The sequence below is a fragment of the Haliotis asinina genome, chromosome 12, assembly GCF_037392515.1.
Source record: "Haliotis asinina isolate JCU_RB_2024 chromosome 12, JCU_Hal_asi_v2, whole genome shotgun sequence".
Taxonomy (NCBI): Eukaryota; Metazoa; Mollusca; class Gastropoda; order Lepetellida; family Haliotidae; genus Haliotis; species Haliotis asinina.
In genome coordinates this window covers 29512526-29536698 of record NC_090291.1, presented here as the reverse complement: position 1 = coordinate 29536698, position 24173 = coordinate 29512526, and the positions used below count along the sequence as shown (strand labels likewise).

The following is a 24173-nucleotide window of genomic DNA, read 5'->3' as shown; positions in this document are numbered from 1 at the left end:
TGGGAACCGATGACATGTGGCAACCTAGTCAATGAGCCTGACCTGCCCATACCATTAGTTGCCTCCTAAGACAAGCATGGGTTGCAGAAGGCCTATTCTACCCCGGACCTTTACGGGCCTAAGTGGATGAGTGTTGTCTGTGCCTAGATAACATTCACCCTAAACAGGACTTACAGCAGATACTGTAATGCCATGATCATGGTTGATGTGGATCTGGTGTGGTACATAAATGGGAGTAGAATTGAAAGTTCAACTGATGAGCACAAGGCAATTAGTCTGGTAAAAGGAAATTCTCCATCTGACCACATATGGACCAAAAACAGAAAAATCTAAACTCATCTCAAAGAAACTACTTACATACAATTCTCTTTTTAACCTAAGTATTCTCCTCAGCATTTGAACAAGACCTGAGTAGAGCACAATCTTAACAGAAATGTCTTTGTTTTCCCAATAATTCAACACATTTCCTATAAAATAAATACACATAGACCTCCAACTAACTGCTGCTTCAACATTTTTTAGCATCTGAAAATAGTTAATTTCCAAAATGTTATAGAAAAATGAAATGGTCCTCAATCTGCAAGCCCTTAATGATATTTTACTGGAAAGTACAAATGGATGAACAAACAAAACCATTGTAAACTGAACTAATTTTAGGACATAATCCATGGCTGACTAAGATGGTCAGTTGTGCAGAAGACACACTCTCACAGTGTTGTCATGGACACCAAGGTCATGTAGATCAGAAACCAAACTGTCCTCGCAATGTTTTGTATTTGTCTGAATTTGATTTGATATTAACCCTTGTACAGTATGCTGGCTTGTTATACTACTTGCGCTGTTATCTCCTTACACTACAAACTAATCACGCCTACCATAATCGATGCTTACTGAAAATATATTAATTTTTTCACAGTATATACTTGACTGAAAACAAGCTACTAATGTATATATATTTAAATCTGTTTAGAATTTAATTACACCACTTAAAATTACATTAGTTTCAGTCTCAGTTTACCAAATTGATTTTTATGATTTTTTATAAAACAAGAACATATTTTTGATGTGTGATGTGATAAATTAAGAATTAAATTTTGAATCAAGGTGATCCTGAACAATAAAGAACAATTACCTTTATTTTAAGACTTAACTCAATTATAAAAACATACTATCAGTTTGACAGATTTTTTTCCTTCATGTTTGTAAAGTGTTTTTCAACCTGTCTTGCCTTTTGATTCTTGTTGCATTGTAAAAATAATCCACACAACACATGACGTGTTCTAAATTAAAAATTATTTCACACAGAGAAGCATTGATGAAAAGAATGAGATAAAAAGATAGAAAACAGTGAGGAAAGACAGATAAAAGTTTGGGTGTCCTAGTTCTATAAACACATCACAACCAAAACAATGGAGAGGCACGACCACATAATGGCATGGCGAATTTATGTCAGGACGAAGGTTACGACCTTTAACTCCAGGACAGCTATTTATAGGAACAGTGAGTCATGTGCTATCTATTTATATAGGCTAATAGTTTACGGGTTAATGAGGTAAACCAGGCTCCAACTGTTAGCGAAGAAGCCACTACACACAATCTCTAGCCATGATGAGTTCATTTCATTTTAGATAGGGCAGTACCTGACAATTATGTCAAGAATTCTCATGACTCTTAGAACTCGTCACATGTATGCTCTGTCTATAAACAAATAACGCAGACGTTTCTTTTGAAAAAGATGACCCCTTGAGACATTCATTATCAAGCTTACTGACTACTGTAGGATCTTGATAACAATTACAAACAAAATCTCAGCTGAAAATAGAACATGGCAGCAAAAAGAAAACTACACCTGGATAGAACATTAATTAATTCCAGGAGTACTTTCATAACATATTTCCAAGTCTTGGCCAAATCCTCCCCCGCATTGTCTACTGCGTATCTGTTTTGTTATTTTCCTCCCTCCATCATGGATGGCTAGACGTATCCCTCAAATTTCAGATTTCCCCGCAAGTCAAGAAAGAAATGGAGATGACACAGACACCAACAACTCTCTCCCCATGCGGAATCTGCTTCCACTCTGACTTCAGCCAAGCTGCTAGGGATATTGTGAGCTTGCAGAGTCTGCAGATGCAATTCATCCACAGTACTATTTCCAAATTGCAACAACATTCATTGTAGCTAATCTGGCAGTTGAGTTGGAGCAGAGATATTTTGAATATGTGCTTACAGAGTGGATTAACATACAATTTGCCCGTTGTACCTCATGTACTGCCTCACCCCTGTTGCAACTCTGCTAGGGTGAAACACTGCCATTTCCGTTCCAGCTAATGTTAGCCTCTTTCTTCATTACTGGCATCATGTGCATTTCTAACACCTATTTGTCTGTCCTGCTTTCCCCTCTATCAACAGCAGCATTTGCTCGTACCTTGCATTACTTATAAGTAGACAATAATGCTGCAATAGGCACTATAATGCTGCATCATCTGCATGTAGCCTGCATTACTGATCAGCTTGTAACGACGCAACATCCACTACATTGTTGCATCATAAGAATTCACAAACCCTGAACCCCGTAACAATCTTGCCACCCACTATTACCCTGTCACCCCTTCTTATTACCCTTTAAGGCCCTATATCACCAATCACCCTGTAACAATCTTGCCACCCACTATCACCCTGTCACACCTTCTTATTACCCTGTAAGGCCCTATACTACCAATCACCCTGTAACAATCTTGCCACCCACTATTACCCTGTCACACGCTCTTACTGCCCTGTAACACCCTGTCAAGAATAACATTCTGCATCATCTACCTGTATCATATTCTTCTACCCCAAACACCCTGTATCATTTATCATAACCAATAAGACATACGAACACATTTTCATTTTGAATAATTCAAATAATTTTTGGCCTAATATTTGAACTATTGTGCCAGACTGCACAAAACAACAGGTTCAGCTAGAACTGCTCACAAGTATAACAAAACATGTCAAACTGACAATAATCCACACAAAGTGTAAGGATAGCATGCTCCAACAGCTGAACATTTTGCGGCAAATGATAAGATTGTAGACAATCCATATTTGTATAGCAGCTGACAAACAAGGCTGATTAGGCCGTTTCTGTTTGGCATGGGAACTTAGCCATCAGGCAATCTGAACAAATCCGCAATCTGTGTCATAGATCAACATGCATGCTTGTAACCAGCAAGTATTACCAGAGTCTCTTAAGGTAACATCTTGACGAAGAAACAACCAGAAAAGCATGTATTTCTTAATGCCATATTGGGAAGAAATGGAGTAACATCGCTGTAGGAGACATCATCAATGTGGTTCACACATGTGGAATCTGATATTCTATGTGGCAAGCAGACATGTTTCAGAGCCACTAAACATTTTACACCATCATGAAAATTTCTAATGGCTTCAGCAGGTGAGCCACTGAACCTAATACAGACATATTTTTACCATTCATCACACACACAAAAATTTGAATACTTTCTGAGTACTGTGATGGTTAAGCCTCTTTTTGCCAAGCTATGAAATGGATACAGGACACAGCTATATCATTCATAGTTTCAAGACTGTTTTATGTTACTGTATGAACATGAAATATTGGCGTGTAGAATATAGATATTTTCAAAATTATTTCACAGGTACAGTGAAATTGGGTTTGACATGGAGCTTGTATTCCCTTAATGTCAAGCACCAGGCAAATCAAGAACTATCTGTTGGTATGCTGGTGCCTGGGAGCACAGTACCAACAATTCTTATGGAAGTCGCTCCCAACCATGAAGGCCAATCATGATGTCATGTTACAGTAATTTGATATCACAACCTGTATTGTCCATTAGGATGAGACCTGGCTGTAAGGCTATCTCCAGATCTAACATGTTAGTCTGAACGAGTTTACACAATGACAATGTTACTCATGACCACAAAACATTGACCTCACGCAATGTCAACAGCCCAACAAATATCTCTATCACATCTTCCCATAAAGCATATACTCAATCTATTTATCCACTATCACATCTTCCAATAAGGCATATACTCAATCTATTTATCCACTATCACATCTTCCAATAAGGCGTATACTCAATCTATTCATTCACTATCACATCTTCCAATAAGGCATATACTCCATCTGTATATCCCTCATCACAAATTTCCACAATGTATACACTCAATCTGTATATCCCTCATCACAAATTTCCACAATGTATACACTCAATCTGTATATCCCTCATCACAAATTTCCACAATGTATACACTCAATCTGTATATCCCTCATCACAAATTTCCACAATGTATATACTCAATCTGTATATCCCTCATCACAAATTTCCACAATGTATATACACAATCTGTATATCCCTCATCACAACTTCCCACAATACATACTCTTGTTCTAATATCTGTTATTGCATCTTCCCATAATGCATACACTCAATCTGAATATCCCTCATCAAAACTTCCCATAATGCACATACATAGGCTGTATATCATTCATTGTAAGTTTAAATAATCGACTTAATAGTACTGTATTTCTCTCCCCAAAATTGTTTAAAGTTTCCCACAATGCACATATTAGGACAGTATACTCACCCATCCACATACTCTCATAACTGATATACTCGGCTGGTACACATCTTAACAACAGCTTGCTATGAAATACATACACTGACAGTATAACCTCCAACTGTAGTAAAATACTGCATATACAACATTAGGGAAACATTGACAAATCCTTAGTAAGAGAGCTTGTGCTTTTCCCTTCCTCCACAACCAGCCACAACAAAATACGGATGGAGAAACACAATAAATTATTAACGCAATAATCTATTTTTAGCCGAAAATGAGAAACATTTGTGAATATTTGATGATGTCTGGACTTTTCAAGAAGCTACAGTTTATCTCCAATGTGGAGAGCCTGTTTGGGAAATTACAACCATAAATATTCAAAACTGTCTATTCCCGTCCCAGTTACATATAGATCCATCAATACTCATAAAGTGAAGAATATTTTTGTGGATTACATTTAACTATGTCATGCTGAGAATACCATTCTCTGATGTCAGTATCTGGGGAAGTGCAGTGCATTTGAATAAATTATTGATGTTATGTGCATGCTGCACATGTTTGTTCTGTTACAGTATACATCATTCATCCCTTGTATTGTTGCTCGTTATCAACCAGCTAACTGACAGAATGTCTTGGATTCTCTTCTAGACACAATTTTTGTGATGTTTATCATGTTGTCATTGTTGCTGAACACAACAAAAATATCAAGACAAGGTGACAATCTTGCTGTCAAGATAGCAGATTTTGTGATGAAGACAATTTGTCAACACTATTTGAGATACTGTTAATCAGGTATTATGACAATATTCGTGACGAAGTTGTTAATTCCTACAACAGTGATGTACAAGGGATGAAGATTTATGAAATATTATCACTTGTATTAGTAGTATAATAAAGACAATATTGTTTACAATGATATGTAATATGTAATTCCAACTGACCACCAAGTAGCTGCTTCTGATTGCTGATGACCCTGATTATATGTAGTTATCTGGATAATAATGAATGTGAATAGTGAATGAGTGAATATGGTTTTGTGCTGCTTTTAGCAATATCATGGCAGGGGGCAACAGAGATAGGCTGTGTACTCATGTAGGGAATCTGGGTTTTTGGCTATCCCACAGCCCAATAATACACAATAATGATGAAAATTTGCTAGAAAATTGTTAAGATCATCTAAAATACAAGACCGCTCACTGACTGAATATTATCACTTTGGTTAAGACAAGAAAATGACATTCTCAGTAAATCTTCATAGCAACAAAGACTTCCTCCTTGAAAATATGAGCCCTCTTGTCTGCATACAGTATTTCTGCATGTCCACTTTTGCGTGATGTACAGTCTGTTCTAGTACACAGTCCTGTTATTCTCCTTCTTGGTTCAAAAGTCTCCTGATCTACTTTTCTATGCAACAAAACTATCTGCCCATGTCCCAACACTGAGTCTATGGTGTGTATTTTGATGTAATCAGAGTGTATTTCTGGCTCTTTTCTTCAGGGTACCTGTCCGCTACATAATAAATAGTGAAGAACTCCAGAGGGACATCACCATGTACTCAAGGCCTGCCCAAACAGACTAAACTTTCATGACCTTCAAGTAACACTGTCCATTCACTTGAAAACATATTTCAATTTCAACCTGAAATGGAATACATTACAAAACTTTTACTTGAAATCAACATGAAAATGTTTCAATTATTATTTCATCTTAATGTGAGTTAGTTGTGAAAAGATTTTGATATGAAAGACAGTACTCACATTAATGTAAAAATAACTATATTTGCATAAACTCAAGTTAGATCTGCAAAACAAACCCTGTAGTTTCATCAGTCATAGTCTCTAACATTACCACAAAGAAATGAATTATTACAAATACAATACTACATTACATGGTATATTCTACAAAAATTATTATCACAGTAAACATCAGCAGTAAACATGATGATTGAATAGTAACAAAATTTTATCAGCTGAAAAAAAATCCCTCATTTAAACCTGCTGTTCTATAACGATTCTTCTTTCACCTCATACCTACAGTATACAAGCCTGTTTACTAGGTGCTAAACAAATGCACCATGAAAGAAAAATAACGCTTTTCTGCCTAACATAACTAAACAGAAAAATGACATCAGAGCAGGCCGAAACATAAAAGAACAAGCCTTTGAGACTATGCTAATAAAAGAGGAGAATGTTAAACCCTCGTAATTGTGGCTGTATAACAAACAGGTGGATTGCTGCCAGTAGCACTGAAGTAACACTAAGTGTGTTTCAAACTGCATCTATGACAACACTTTCCAGGGTGTTTTTGTTGCCAAGAGACATCAAAACAAAGCAACAAACATCTAATGCCTGGAAATATCCCCCACATCCCGGGAACCCTTTAAAGACAATATACAAAGCGTAGATGGCTCTACTCGGCTGGGCTTAACAACACATTCCGGGGTAACGCGCTTTACAAATACAAACTGGGGGGTGGGGAATGCTGTCTGTGTATGCTTTGTAGTAAGAAGGGGGGAATCAAGTTCAATAATGGTGTCCCTAACATACATGAACCTCTAAACATCCAACAAGGCAAACATTGGTTTGTTTGATAACCAGCTAAATTTAGCTCAGCCCATTGAAAAGGGGGCTATACTTAGATTTGACTGATGCATAAAATGAAAGTGTGGCAGCCTAGACGGACAGAACACCTGATTGGGCATGTTTTCAAATACACCTGTCGTACACACTAATACGTAAATTGTGGTGTATATATACCAGTTTGTATATATGTACAAATGTACACATCAGGAAACAATGTGGACACACCATGCAAGCAGACCACTATATACCAGTACACTGACAGATGCATGCAGTTTTAACACCAGGACATCCTCACAGATAGTGATGTTAACATACCACACAGTACATGGCTATATACACCCGTATACTGCCAGTTGTATGCAGTTTTAACACCAGCAAATCCTCACAGATAGTGATGATAACATACCACACATTTCATGGCTATATACACCCGTATACTGCCAGTTGTATGCAGTTATTGTACCGGCATATCCTCACAGATAGTGATGTTAACATACCAGGTAGTACATGGCTATACATACCAGTACTCATGTAGAAACAAATTTCTAAGTATCTGGTAGAATACAACTAAATGCACCAGCACATGGTTGTAGAAAGTGATGTTGGTAGTACATGGCTATATACACCAGTACTTCCATGTAGATAGTATAGTTAACATGCCAGGTGGTACACAGCTATTTACACCAGCAAATCCAACTGTAGATAGTAGTGTTAACATACTAAGTAGTACATGACTATACCAGGTAGCACATGGCTATCTACACCAGCAAATCCATGCAGATAGTGGAGTTAAAATACCAGGTAGTGTAAAGTCATAGACATCATTTGACCTATGCATGTAGTAGGGCCGTGTCTAGGCAAGTAAATTGTATTGCAATATATTGCGATTCAGGAACCAATACTGCAATACATATTATTGGAACTTCTGTGTTTGACAGTGAGTGACACAAATTGTGCATGTCAGCCCTATTTAGTACATTGTAAGTCCCTGAACATATATGTTGAGGTTCTGATAACAGCAATTTCAAAATGAGGATTCTGTTTCCTTTTTCATACAATTTATAGTATGATAGTATGCCATTTTGTCATTGAATAAGGAAGGAAACATTTGTTGTGAATAGCAGTTTGTGTAGACTTTGATTTACACAATGTTCTTTACCCAGTATACCAGTTCTCTGAAAGGATATTACAATACTCATTGTCTGAAAAATGTACTGCAATATTCCGGTATACCAGTAATGCTGTGAAGTCCTAGTATGCAGTGGAGCTAACACACCAAATAGTACATGGCAATACACACCATCATATCAATGCAGAATGGTGTATACATACATGGTAGCATAGAGCCATATGCAAATCCACAGACACATACGCAAAGATGCATGCATGCCAAATACTTTTCTTTTTTTTAATGCTGTCTAGGTAGTATACAGCCATACAGCATATTGACAGCATGTATGACTTTGCAGATAATGTATTCCAGCAGCAACAGCTTTACTTCTTGTGAACAAAGTACAAACTGGAATTTTACCTTCATGGCAACAAAGGTTTCATCACATCTAACGAGTTCAATGGGGAAATGTGTGCATCCTGAACATTTTCTAACGATGTCTGCTTCAGTGATTTTGAGGTAACCATGCACAAATGATGATAGTTCTAGCACCCATTCCACATAGTGAACACTTTGAATCATGACTGGCAAATATTTGATCAAATAATGCCGCAAATACATACGACAAAAGGGGAATTAATTTTACAACATCACATACCGTCAGGCAGAGGCGTTTAGCAGCAGTAGATGTCAGTGCACTGGTACCTCATCATCATGACATCATCAAACTGACCTTGACAGAATATTGCTGCGCATCAGATGAACGAACTATGTACACGACTATATGAAGTTTTTTTTCACATGCTTTTAACAATATTCTTACATAATGTCATGTACGAATTTGACATCTTAGTTTACAAGCATAATGGCAGAATAATACACTAACCTGCTATGTTTCCATCTTGAACAATTACGATTACATTATACAGATTTAAAAGGAAGTTAATACCCTTAATAGACCAGCTGACATGAATTGATATCATCACCATATGGACAATCCTCCAATCAACATTTAACAAAGGAGTTTACTGAGACCCAACTGGTGAATACGGTGGCCCACCTACACAGTAACACCAAGCAATAACTGTATATATTTTCAGCATTGAGATTCCCAGAATAGATGATGTGTAGCAATTAGTCATCCTCTGTAGCTGGTGGTGTTCAGAAGCTTACAGTGAATGACAAGACAGAACAAGAAACTGTGCTGTTGTCCTATTAAAATCACATCTGTAGTCCCTGCTATAGGAAGATTAAATAAATCTGTTTACACATTTTGTTTGCCATGTCAGATAACATGTGAAACCAGGGAGAAGTATCCTAGATCCTATTTCTTGAGACCTACATTACAACCACTTGACCTATATTGCTGAACACAGCTTAAGAATGTTCCGAAATAGACCAGTGCTCAGTCTCTGAATGTATACAATTTTGATTATAACAAATAAACATGTTTTAACTGAAAATGAACCCATGGAAGAACATGGGGAAATCTTCACTGAAGGCTTCAGTATTGCATGGAGGCTGTAGGACAATAGTGTCGCTCTGTCTCCCTTTCAATTTTTATGTGTTAGTTTGCTACCATCAAAATTATATATTGTCAGTCACTAAGGATTAGTCTAAGGGACTGTGAGACAGACTAGTTCAGAATATACAACATAACAAGAATATGCTTGAGCTTACATGACTTAAAGTTGTTGTGCCTTTTTTTAGACACAAAATAAATATCTTGATTCAAACACATCCTGAATCACAAACTTCCACAGGTAACTTGTGGCTCTGCAAATTCTAATTACTGTCAACTTGGTAGGAAATATTAAAATGTTTAATACTTTAAAATCGTCAATAAATTTAAAAACAAATACTGAATACTTACAGCACTACCACAAGACTCAGTCATGAGAATGAAACTGATATAATTTTTTATATTCGATAATCATTAATGAAACATATTTGCTCTACTCAAGTCTCCATGGCAACCCAACTGGCCATGAGAAATTCTCATTTTCCAAGGACCCTGGTAGATATGTCAGTGAGCGAGTTTAGTTTTATGCCACTTTTAGTAATATTCCAGAAACATCACGACAAGGAACACCAGAAATGGTCTTCACTTATTGTGCCCATGTATGGAATCGATATATGAAGCAAACGCCTAAAACCATTAGGGTACCCCACTGCACCTTATTGATAAGGATATATGGAGTTCATCATTTTGTAAACCTTCTTTATTGAACAGATATTGGTGGCATGTGGTTATGTGCAGAAGGCCCTGGTCACGAATCAGTTGAAATTAAGCACCATCGAGCTTGAACAGTCCTTGGATGGGTGACAGTGTTTGGCAGCTTGACTTCTGAGAGTTTCTAGGACTTCAGTCCTGCCCCACAACGAAGCACATAACACATGTGGTCTCACCTTAGGCAAGTGAGGAAGTTCAAAATTGCCTTCGTTTACCCAGCAGAAAATGGGTACCCGATGGAATAAGTCATGTAACCAATAACCTTCTAGCACGTAACAGGAAGCTTGGGTTAATTGGGGTAAGAATAATCAGATTGTTTGGGTGCTTTGAGCATGCATTGTGCATGCAGTAATGTGGATGATTATCATTATTATTGTTATATAGTGAGTGAGGTGTGTTTAATTCTTTGAACAGTAAACACAGTTAGTCAACTTCATATAGGAAGTAAAGGATGCAAACACTGTTTGATGTTTATTGGAATATTTTAATGGTGTTCTGGTGTGTTCCTGCCATGTGGCTTGTTTCCAGTATGTCACAACTCTTGAGCAAGCAAATCGTTGAGTACGAGAGTTATCTGGGTTAGATGTTACATCTCTGTAAGTCATTTCATGAAAGATCACTGTGTCAGGAAAAAGCAAGGTAAGCTTTGTTGAAGCAGCACGCCTGACTGGGCAAGGGAGACCAAGGACCTTAATCAGGATAAACTTGGCACTGAATCCCACAGCCAGCAAAACTTGCAAGGCAGCTAGAGAAACACAACTTTGCACAGAAAAATAACAAACCTTTGATCATTGGACTTAAAAAACATAAGCTCTCCATTTCATTTTAAACTAAATGACAAATATCCTATTATTTGAGATGACCCCTGGCTACATCCAGTTTCTTTACCTCTGGTCAATAATAATGTATTATCTTCGGTGAAGAAGACTTTTGTCTATATTTACTCTCTTCAGTCGGAATCCATATCCATGTAAATAACCTATCCTGACATCACCCCTGGCGATATTTACAGCCACGCCAACTAAATGTACAAAACATGTGTTGAAATGGCCCCCAGCTCCCTCTGCCCCTGCAGTAAGCTTGGAGCCATCAATGCTCTTGCTAGAAGTGAAACTCAATCCACAGCTATAAATAGAACACCTATAGTTGACGGTTTCTAAATTGGTACTGCCGTGACCTAAAATGCCCGCACTATAACGACAGCTGCAGAATCAACTGCATATCGTGTCTGGCCCAAATGCAAGCAGCTAGCAGCACCGTGCAGCCTCAATAGAACAACATAGGGAAGACTGGAGCTAACAAACTCGCTGGCTGAAATGGCTAGCTTGCTGAAGGCCACACATTTAAACTAGGACTGCATCTACAATAGTTGGGGGCAGTGAGGTAACCCTATTAGCCAAGAGACTGAGGGAATAGTGCTCAAATGCACACAAGCTCAAAGCATTAGTTGCATTCAGCTAGTCACTTTCTTAACTTATTGTTTTCAACAGCTGCGCAAGTGGAATTCCTTTCAACAAATGCATGGGTTGGCATTATTGCCCTGGGTCTTGTGGACATCTGATAAATGTCTCAGCATCAAAGTTCACTGTATTGCAAAGAGCACAATGCTCAAGTAATGCTCTGACATTTTAGACAAGTCAAGAATCTATTGTATCAAACATTGAAAGCAACCACATCAAAACCGTGTTACCACCATCAGGGAAGAAAGTGAAATACAATAATAATTTTGCTAAAACAGACTATTTTTCAAAAACAGTAATGTTTACACCTATCATACCAGAATAGACATAGTATCATTTAAACTACGATGTCATATTTGTAGTAACCAATTATTTCAAATAGTGAAGGCTTTCATTGTGTTGCAATGTTTTGAGTTTACATACCAGCAGATGCATCCTAACTGATGCAATTAAACTGTATCTCCCAAAACAGCTGAAAATTGCACCTGACAAATCAATGGGAAACATAAACAGCAGCAACCATTCGCCTCTCACAAACCAACAGCAAAACATGTATCTCCCAAAACAACAGCAAACATGCATTTCATAAACCAATGGCAAACATCTGCATCTCACAAACCAACAGCAAACTTTTGCAACTCATAAACCAAAAGCAAACATCTGCATCTCAAAAATCAACAGCTAATACTGCATCTCACAAACCAACAGCCAATACTGCATCTTACAAACCAACAGCCCATACTGCATCTCACAATACTGCATCTCACAAACAGCCCATACTGCATCTCACAAACCAACAGCCCATACTGCACCTCACAAACTAACAGCAAACATCTGCATCTCACAAACCAACAGCAAATATTGCATCTCACAAACCAACAGTAATGACTCCATCCAATCTGAGACCAATGCAAACCTATACAGAAATACAGCACAGACACACAGACTAAAGGCAAGGAGACTACCCACATTACTCAGCAGTGCGTTACTACCTGATTACACTGCCCAGGCTGAAAAATACATTCAAACAAACCATGCCACACAGCAGGCTGATAAGGAAGATACAGGAGCCTGAATGTCAGAACAACTCACTTCCTGGATGCTGACCTTGGATGGTGACCTTGATGGGTGAGGGAGGATGGCCAATAATACATGCCAGGAGCTAATTATAGGCACTGTGTGAGCTCATGATCATACAGGCCAAACTGCCTGTGTAGCCAGAGCAAATGTTGACTGGGGCCACTGTTCAGTGATGACAATGAGAATAAAGACCAACGTACATGCAAAAACAAAGCCAGGGGTGAAGAAACCACAGGAGTGTAAACATGACTGTAGGTGACAAAGTCTGAGATTCATTACGTCAGGACATGCATGAGTGTACACTCATGTGTACAGGGGCAGGGCCTGAGATCCAGAAACTGAAGACTTCCAAACATGAGAGTGCACAAGTCTAGAGGACTGAGTCTGAAATTCAGTAACTGAAGACCTTCCATTCATAAACGTACTCACAAGTTTAAAGGACAGGGTCTGGGATTCAGTAACTGAAAACCTTCCATACATTAGTGTGTACACAAGTCTAGAGGACAGGGTCTGAGATTTAGTAACTGAAGACCTTCCATACATCAGTGTGTACACAAGTGTAGAGGACAAGGTCAGAGACTTATTAAATGAAGACCTTTCATGCATTAGAGTGTACACAAGTCTAGAGGACAAGGTCAGAGATTCAGTAAATTAAGACCTTCCATACATTAGTATGTACATAAGTGTAGAGGACAAGGTCTGAGATTCAGTAAATGAAGACCTTCCATACATTAGTGTGTACACAAGTGTAGAGGACAAGGTCTGAGATTCAGTAAATAAAGACCTTCCATACATTAGTGTGCGCACAAGTCTAGAGGACAAGGTCAGAGATTCAGTAACTGAAGACCTTCCATATATAAACGTACAAACAAGTCTAGAGGACAAGGTCTGAAATTCACTGACAAATAAATAATTTTACACTTTTGAAAGCACAAATCAGCTAGGCAGGATACATAACCAAATTTGAAGATTAAAGAGACCAGGAATAGGTACCTATTGACTGTTAATAACTACAAGATCAAATAAGAGTTTCAAACACTGAGTTATAACGCATGGCTTACAAATGCCCAAGGCAACTGGTCAAAGTTATCCATTTTTTCTCACGGAAGTACAACCTACAAACCAATACCAAATGTATTGCCATTTACAGCTCTTCAAACAAACCCTGGCCTAAGATACTGATTTAGATTTCCTCCTCACTCTTACCAAATGATAGCTGACAAGCATTCTGCCCAAATGGACATTTACCTGTGTCGATGATCAAGTCAAAAACCAAGCAATAAAGAAAACAACAAGCTGATACCAGAATTTATATTATTCAGTTGAATTTCAAAAATATGAATATCATACTAGCTGATAATTGATTCTGCAAAAGAAATTAAATGGTTGATCACCTTAAAATATTTAAAAACAACTGCCATGGTCATTTATTTGAAAGAAGACATGCAGCCAAAAATGCTTTTGTAAATGTCTCATTATGAGTTTCCACAATAGATGAAAAATCAGTGAGTACGTTTAGCTTTACACCACTTTTTGCAATATTTCAGCAATATTGCTGGGGAAGGGAGCACCAGAAATGGGCTTCACACAATGTACCTTGTACCTGTGTGGGGAACTGAACCAACCTCTTTGGAGTGTCTAGCGAACACTTTAAATGGGCACACCCACCACCCCAGATCTAAAACTATCCATTGGTACTTGGCTCATCTGATTGATGCAAGTAATGATGGTCTCGATTGTGTCTACTCATGTTCAAAAGATTGTTAACACACACGGTTACAGACATATCAAAGAGGAAACAACTGTTTATGTTAGAGGCCCATATATATATTCTTTATTCCTCCAGAGGAGAGTTACAAGGGAAGTAAGTTATAACAACTTTACATTATATCGGCATCTGAAATTTTAGTAACTTGTAGATTTAAAAGCAGTGATTATAATACTCCTTTTCGAGGACAGTTATTTTTTTAAACTCGAGTAAGCCTTTCATTACTACATAACTTACTTAACATGTGTCAGTGTATAAAGATGCTTATCCATTTGGTAATCTGTGACAAGTTACAGCAATAACGCATACAGCAGCACGCCCTTTGTACTGGTCAGATATTAAACAGAAGCACTGGACTAAAACTCCAAAATGTACGCATATATTTTACTGTACTAAGACTATCCTGTCCTAAATATAACAATCACTATATATGATCACTTTCTGATCACTGCTGTTTAATGAACAGAAACTGGGATTACAAAAACTGAATGAAAGGTATGTACAGTATAAATATAAATATATACAATTAAGACAGAACATTAGTATTCCATTAGTTTGGTTAAATATATCGCACTGTTAAACAAGCGTTTATTTCATATAATCCTTGTACATGGGATATGACTAAATACTCCCAGTAGAACAGGAATGCACACATTATTGTATTTATCACTGTGACTTGGGTTGGCCAACAACCACAGACCCATTCTAAGAAAAAAGAAGTACAACTGCAATCTGCCTTAGTCTCTTTGTACAACCAGGACCCAGTGTCACGTGAGTGTCTCCATATAGCAGGCCTCCATAGCAGAATAATAGATATGGACACCAGCCAGTTCTTCTCAAAGAACTGGAAGTATTCCATATCACTCAGTGTTAAGAGCTGTTTAAAGGTTCTTCCATGCATAGTAATAAAATCTATGCTAGACTGACCTTGCCTTGCTTAAGGCCAAACCCATTGCAAGATCAGCCATGTTACATCTACTGGCTGTGTGAATAAAGGCTCAATAATAGGCATCACGTCACCTACTGCTGTGTGACTATGATTAAAGATGGCTGATACCAACAAATATGTAAATAAGAATATTTTTGAGAATTATGTTCACTGCACATAAATAAATATGAGTAATACAGGAGCAATATGGAGTTAACTATTGAAGGTCACACTCAAAGGTCAAATTGTTTCAGACACTTTGCTATGATCACATCTGTGAATGAAGGCAACTGAATGCGAGGAAATGCTACAGCAATATTATGCATGTCATTGCAGACACCAAAAAGTGTTATCTATGCTGAAGCAGCCACACAATAGGTTGTACACAAATGTCAGACCTCTGATGGGTCACCAAGCATATCGCAATGTCCTCAGTGAGTGAGTGAGTGAGTGAGCTTGGTTTTACACCATATTTTAAAGCAATGTTCCAGCAATAACATGGTGGGGGACACCAGACTTCACAGTTTACCTATTTGGGGAATCAAACCCAGGCCTTTGGTGTGATGGGCAAACACTTTAACCTCAAAGGCTACCCCACCAGCCCTACCCATCCTCAGACATTGTGGACATAATTCCTATGTCTTGAACTCCTGCTTCACCCTTACGTGATATGCTACATGAGTAATACTATACTTACTACTGGGCACAGTCTATGAGTTGGTATTCATTTGACCGCTCAAAGCATCCCTGTACACCTTTGTCTTTCCACAGCAGCTCAGTGTGCTCATAAAATTCCTGGAACGAAAAATACATATAATCAATTGATGATGAACAGGAACAGGTTGATAGACACGGTATTCAGAAAATGACACAATCACGTCATTCATCGACATAATCATATTCAACCGTTACTCGTGTGTGACATATTGGATTAATAACAAAACACTGATTCTACATCAAGTAAGTGACAGATGTGGATTATAACACTTTTATCTTTTTCACCTCAATGCACTTTAATGAAAGATGAAGGTATACCTTTTGTTTGGTAAACAGCTAACCCATAGACAGTAAATGTAAATACTGAAGAAATTTTGGGATTTAAATCCAGTCTCAGCTTTGTGACTTTCTCAACAACGAAACCCTCTTTATCATATTTGCAATACAAGAGCAAAAGACAAAGCTAACACTTGAAGTTTGGCATATTTTCTTTGTTCAATTCCTACAGCTTGCATAAGTAAAACATCTAAATTATGGAGCTGGCTCCATTCCATGGAGATGGCTTTGTTCTACTACAGTCTTGTCTGTGATATGGGAGTACCAGACTCGATTATTTACAAACCGCCGCCATATAGGTGGAATATTGCTGAGTGCGGCGTAGAACTAAACTCATTCACTCACTGATATGGGAGTATGGGTGCTATGACAGTCATGCCATGTAATAGTTGGCTTAAAAAAACATGACTGGCTAATCCAGGAATTAATCACGAGAAACAACCTAAACCATTACAGGAGAAAACCCCTTGCAGTCACCTCTTGCACCAAGTCTGACAACACAAAGTCTAGCCTTCTCTCACATAAAAACAAACTCTGTTGTGGACTAGTTCAGTAATAAGTACCCTGTTCTCTGACAAATTTGAGTTTTTCAACAATAGTTTCTTACAATAACATGTGATTTTAACAATCTTTTCTTTGAATAACATGTCCAAGGATACCCTCAGAGCCAATATCCAACAAGCTGTAATCAATAAGTCATTCTGACCTGATTCACAATATAAATATTTGATAAATACAAGACAAAAAAGTCATATTTTTAACCTACGAAAGCACAAAACAAGAGACTATCACTTTCTATATCTGTACATTGAAGCTATCCAGGGAAACTCCTATGCTCTAGAAACAAAATCATTGCGGATGGACGGTGGACGGACGGACAGACAGACAGCCGAGGCGTCAACTATATCCCCCTGCATAACATGCCAGGGGGATAAAAAGTTACATTCATTCTTATCATCTTGATTATTTTAGAATAGTTTTAGTTATACACTACCATGTCATACTGTGCTCATATGATGAATCTGGTCACCCAAAGAATACATGTAGGTATAAAGCAGGCATAAAAACTGTTTGTCAAAAACTGAAACAATATGCCTTAAGGTGTCTTCTTCATGAGCTCCTATCAACATAATAGACTGTGTTTCTACATATTTAACTGCTGTTTAAAGATCTAATGGAATGACTGAATACCAATGTTTGAAAACAAGTTCTACCTTCTTTCTAATGTAACATGAAAACTTCCTTAAAAAAAACATTTATAAAAATATCTAACCCATTATCAAAAGAGTAAATATATGTTTTAAATTACCAAATGTATAAAAACATAATACATACATAGATCAATTATGTTTCTATTGAAAAACTCATCAATGGTTGATAGCCTATGGGTTGTGCTTGTGTTGTCGTGGAACTGATCATGACTCCATGAATAAATCCGCCTTTGCCCTTGTTAATGCATGTATCTAGGATGTCTGCTAGCTTGAACTGTGTTCACTGCACAGTCCGTCAATACTTTAGCGACATATTGTATCTCAGTCTAATGCCAAAATATTGCAGTCGAAGATCACTGAACAAAAGTAACATATCACAGGATGATATGCATCAAACCAAACATGACATAATTTCCATTTTATGTCAGGTGCTATACTGCTTTTGGGGCAGGTAAATGACAGTAGTGTCACATTGCTCTGCAAAACATTACTGAATTGAAACCTTACACTGAGGAAGTATAATGTCATCAATTAAATGTCGCTGCATGTTAGAAACTGGTGCCAAACATATAAACATGTGTTATTTAACCCATCTGCAAAATTAAAAGTAAAATATAGTAATTGCAGATTATATATATAGATGAACATTTCAAGTATGTTCTAATTTTTCAAAAATTATATGCTTTAAATATACTTTTGTTTCAAAGTGTAGAGATGATAAGCAATCTCACTAGTCCGCCCTCAAAAAATTGTGGAAATGGTGAGGTATTATTTTTTTCTATTCAAAAGTTAGGAATTTAGATAAGTCAACTTTTAAACTATACATACCTTACAAAAATTCGAAACACAACAGCAGATATCTTTGAGTAGGCTGTTTTAAGCCAGGTTAAATGTTATTTAAAGACTGTTTAGAAGTAATCGAGACTGATTCTCCGATTCTAACATGATGATAAAAGACGATGAGAAATAAATGAATTATATCAACTAGAGTTATTTATCATATCACACAGGTGTACATACAAAACACATTCATATCACACTAAGTAACACTCACTATGTAAACAAGAGTCGTCACAAGATGACATATACCCCCGGCACCCACATGTTTGAAAGGACAAATCATCTGACAGTTACTCATTGTTGCTTTAGACTAAGTTTGAATTGTTTCCATGGAATTCATGAAAATTATAAATGCCATATACATGTATCTGTAATCAGCAAAGTCACAATTTCAAGATCTGTCTCATATATCTGCCAAGATCTGTTGAAAGATATGAAATGGTTTTCGAGTTGTGCTCTGGGAACGAAGCCCATCCCTCCATTTTGAGACTAAGTCCCAAACGTTTCCATGGAAACCAAGAAAATAATACATTACAAAAACCTTTAAAAACCAAAAGGCAACACTTTTGGGTCAGCCACACATATCTGCCAAGTTTTACTGACAGATATTAAGAAATTTTTTAGGTGTATTCCTAAAACGTTTCCATGGAGACCAAGAAAGTAATAAATCACAAAAACCTGTAAATACCAAAAGGCACCACTATAGGTTCAGATTGATATATCTACCAAGTACTGCAGAAAAATATTGAATGGTTTTTGAGTTCTGCTCCGGAAACAAAGCCCATCCCCTCCTTTTGAGATTAAGTCCGAAACGTTTCCATGGAAACCAAGAAAATAATAAATCACAAAAATCTGTACATAGCAAAAGGCACCACTTCAGCTTCTGACTGACATATCTACCAATTTTGCAGAAAAATACTGAACGTTTTTTTAGTTATGCTCCGGAAACGAAACACACCTCTCACTTTTGAGACTATGTCCAAAACGTTTCCACGGAAACCGTGAAAATAATAAATCACAAAAATCTGTACATAGCAAAAGGCACCACTTTAGGGTTTTGATTGATATATCTACCAAGTTTTGCAGGAGAACATTGTACGGTTTTTGAGTTCTGCTCTGGAAACGAAGCCCACCCCACCATAAGACTAACCACTATATGACTAACACCAAATTGTTCCCTGGAAAAATGAAAAAAATATAAATGCCAAAAATCTGTAAATAGCAGAAGGCACAACCATAGGCTGAGATTACTATATCTATCAAGTTTGGTCTAAAAATATTGAGCAGTTTCTGAGTTATGCTCTGGAAACCAAATGATTGCGCACGGACGGTGGACGGACGGACAGACAGACGAGGCATCAACTATATCCCCCCGTATTACATGCCGGGGGGATAAAAAGTTACATTTATTCTTATCTTGATTATTTTAGAATAGTTTTAGTCATACACTACTATGTCATACTGTGCTCATATTATGAATCTGGTCACCCAAAGAATACATGTAGGTCTAAAGCAGGCATAAGGCATGGGTATACAATTGTGAGGAGTAAGCTAAAAATTACAAGCCATGATGAAGACTGACAGTGGTTTGGGGTGATCATGTTAACCATGAGTGACAGATTCAGATAGACTTGGATACTTATTGGATATGATAACAGTCCAGTGTTTTATTCAGGGAGCAATGACCCAGGTCTCCTTATCTTACTGTTTGGGTGGTTTTCACCAATACATGCGGTTTGTGGAACAATTCTGCTTACCTAACACAGTATTTACACTAAAAGTAGTACAACTGTAAATTGTCAAGCCTTAACCCAAATAACAACTGGCAGGTCCCTTAAAAAGAGCGAACGAGAATGGTTTTACGTCACTTCTAGCAATATTCCAGCAATATCATGGCAGGGGATACGAGAATGGGCTCACACATTGTGCCCAGCATGACAAGTGAATGCTTTACTCATTAGGCTACCCCGACCACCCCTTCAACATGAAGAGTGAGTGAGTGAGTGAGTGAGTGAGTGAGTGAGTGAGTGAGTGAGTGAGTGAGTGAGTGAGTGAGTGAGTATGCTTATGCATCTCTTTTAAAAAGTTATATTCCAGCAATATCACAGCAGTGGACCTCAACAAGAGACCTGGCTTGTAGAATTATTGGTCTATTATTGGTTTCTTCCACATGCTTCAGCCTGTCAGAATTGTTTCGTATCTGGTCACAGGTATGAGAAGTTATTTTCTTTCAGTGCAATATCACAGCCAACTACTGGATATTCAGTGTAACGATACAAAATCCCTTAATTGCACTGTAAGCAATTGATGAAATCAATCCAACATAGTATTCTGACACAAAATATATTTTGGCTCTGATCTTATGTAGATAAACTTTGTTGAGAATATAGTTTAGCTTTGGAGCTTAAATAAACATCTCAGTTCACAAGTCTTGTTCCAACACACCCACATTTTCAACATGCATGAACAAATACGCACCAACAAACATTGCTTGAATAATTCCCTACCTTCACCAACTTTGTTTTTATCTCTCTAAATATCCTTGGTGCACTTACTACCTGATGTTATAGTCATTTCTCTTACACAAAAACATATTATTTTTATTACATGGATAATGTTTAACTTCAAGCTTCAGCAGTGATTGTAGGTGCATATATGAAGTGGAATCTACCAAGCTGTTTTCAGGAGGGGTTGTATTGCAGAAGGAATGGGGAGATTTAGAGCTCAGTCGTTGTGAGTTCATTTCTAAGCAACTTTTAGCAATAATCCAACAATATGCAGGGGACACCAGAAAGGGGCTTTATACAGTACCCATGTGGGGAATCAAACCAAGGTCTTTAGCATGATGAAGGAATGCTCTAGCCATTAGGCTACCATGCTGCCTGAACAGAGCATGGATCGTACAAGAATTCATCCTCAGGATAATTGCCACATGGTCCTGTTGCAATACATTGAATAGCTAAAGTTGCCATGTCACTCTCCTTATTCTTCAATATTTAACCCATCTCAACCACACACTTGATCCTGTAGACAAATTAGACCATCAGGCTTTCATTATGCTGCAAATATTGGCTGCAATTCATAGATTTTTCTCCAACTGTGTCAAGTTGCTTTTATTCAATAATCAATACTCTACAAAAACAGAAATCGGAATTTGCTGAAAATAATTCTGTGCTACAAAGATGAGCTAGATACTTGAAATATTGTTGATTGACTGCCAAAGAACAGACATGTCAAACTGAACTTCCAGCCGCACAATCAGAGAAATGGCCTCCCCAGTTGTGTGACCTTGTTCAAACTGATCATGCCAACAGCACTGTCAGTGATATAATTCTCCGCTCCAGGTCAGCGACCAATGTTGTCCAGGCTAGAAACACTGCCAAGTTTACCCACACATCAATACTCGCCTAATGGAGGCACGATCCATATTACACAGTGGTAAATACACAACTATTCACTGTATGCCTTCCATGCTAAACAGCTCCATTGTTGGCCATGCATTTAATACCTGTATAGGAATCACAAGTCGTGTATGTTGAGGACAGGTAGACTGAATTTGTCTTTGACTGCAGACAGAATCCAGAGTTAAGGGACAAGAAAACGGTTCACTACACTAATCTACCTTCCATGGTAGAGGCTCTGTGGAAAGTTTCACCCAACTCTTTACAACCACCGGCTTTAGTTTCATTAATGATTTGATGACAATATGTTCTGAATACCTTCACTGAAAGAGAATACCAAACTGACAAATGATGATATTTATTCAGTAACTACTGTGTCAGTTTAAAACAACCAAAATAATCCCCACAAGGGATAAACCACACAAAAGCCCATCACAATCAAATCTCTGCTAATAGAAATCAGCAATGGACTTATCTTCGATAAAGCCAAGTAGCACTGTTCATTTATTACTTCATAAATGATAAGGACTCAGGTGGACCTCAAATGTCTCCCTCTAAACCTTATTTAACAGAAAAAGATGCTTGACTGGCATTTTAGAAAATGCTGTTTGATGAGTATAGTGAATTCCCTAGGTTTCATCTTTTCATTGTTTAATACGTCTCCGGGCTTGTTCTGGACCTATCGTCAGGTGAAACTACTGAAGATAAACTGTTATGGGCACAGGGTTCTATGGTCATAACATAGATAAATGGTAATACGTTTGGACTCCACATAAATGATTAAACACCACTCTAACTTCTTTGGGTTTTTCTTGGAAATTGAAGGGTTTTTCTCCATGTGATTGTACGAGGGACACCTCTGAAGCATCTGTAAGATTTGGGTACAAGTCAGTAAGTAGACACTAAACCTGATAATGACAGACCCTTTGACAAATCCTGTGTAAAAGCCCAAGACCCTTCATTGTGATCAACTAGTTTTTCCAAATGGCAAGTCCATTTACTGCACCCAACACAGTGTGAGAGAAGAGAGGTCTTCTTAGAATGTTTCCTGGGGGAATTTTAAGGAGAGAAGTGAGCGGATTTGGAAGGCAAAGCTATCTTTGGATGAAGACACAACTGAAATACGTCACCGAAACAAGACAAGGAAAGCCAACAGAAATCAGTTTGCCAAATGCGATAGAAAACTGGAACATGCATTTGGAAGACAAATATTCAACTGTTCCAAAACTGTTTTACAGGGATGTGGTGACGCAAGACAGAAATCATGAGCTACTGAATATACAGTACTTCCCACAACAGACACTGGACATCCAACTCATGTGTGTCAAAAAAATACAAACCATGACCCTCATTTGATAAGATTAAGGATATCTATCATATTTCCGTACAACATTACAGAATTTCATTCAGTTTTGACAGTTTCCTGAAGAACGTATGAATTGTATGACGGTAGAAATATGAATTTGATGAAAGAATGTTTCCACAAACCAGCATTAAACAGTTGCTGTTGACCTTTAAAAAATTCAGGATCAACACCTTTCTGTCCTCTACAGAGGAAAACTGAGCATTTTAATTTGTTTTGACCTCTATAATAACCCAAAACATGATGAGTCATTCATCCAGATTTGAATACCTATGGGTCAGAAAGCCAATTACCCTTGACAACATAGGGCCTTTTCTAACAAAATCTAAGGCAAGGACACCATACAGCTTAGTTCTGGTTCTTTAACTTAGGACTATCTTCGCAAAAAGAGAATTTTGAAAATCTTAGCCCTTGTGTGTCATTTTTCAAATAAAACAGAGTAATTCAAATTAGAACAATGACCCAACAATGAATTACATTCAAATATTTCCATTTTATATCTATTAGAGACATTATGTAAATAATAGTGGAATGTAATTTTTTTAACTCATTATCG

General features: G+C 37.5%; 1 protein-coding gene across 1 annotated transcript in view; it reads right to left on the bottom strand.

The window, feature by feature from the left end:
- LOC137259040 (guanine nucleotide-binding protein G(s) subunit alpha) overlaps window positions 1-24173 on the bottom strand; it is a 58030-nt gene that overhangs the window by 12206 nt on the left and 21651 nt on the right. Inside the window, exon 5 of the mRNA XM_067796746.1 lies at window positions 16447-16544. Within this exon, the coding sequence (XP_067652847.1) occupies window positions 16447-16544 (98 nt within the window). The remainder of the gene's footprint in view (window positions 1-16446; window positions 16545-24173) is intronic.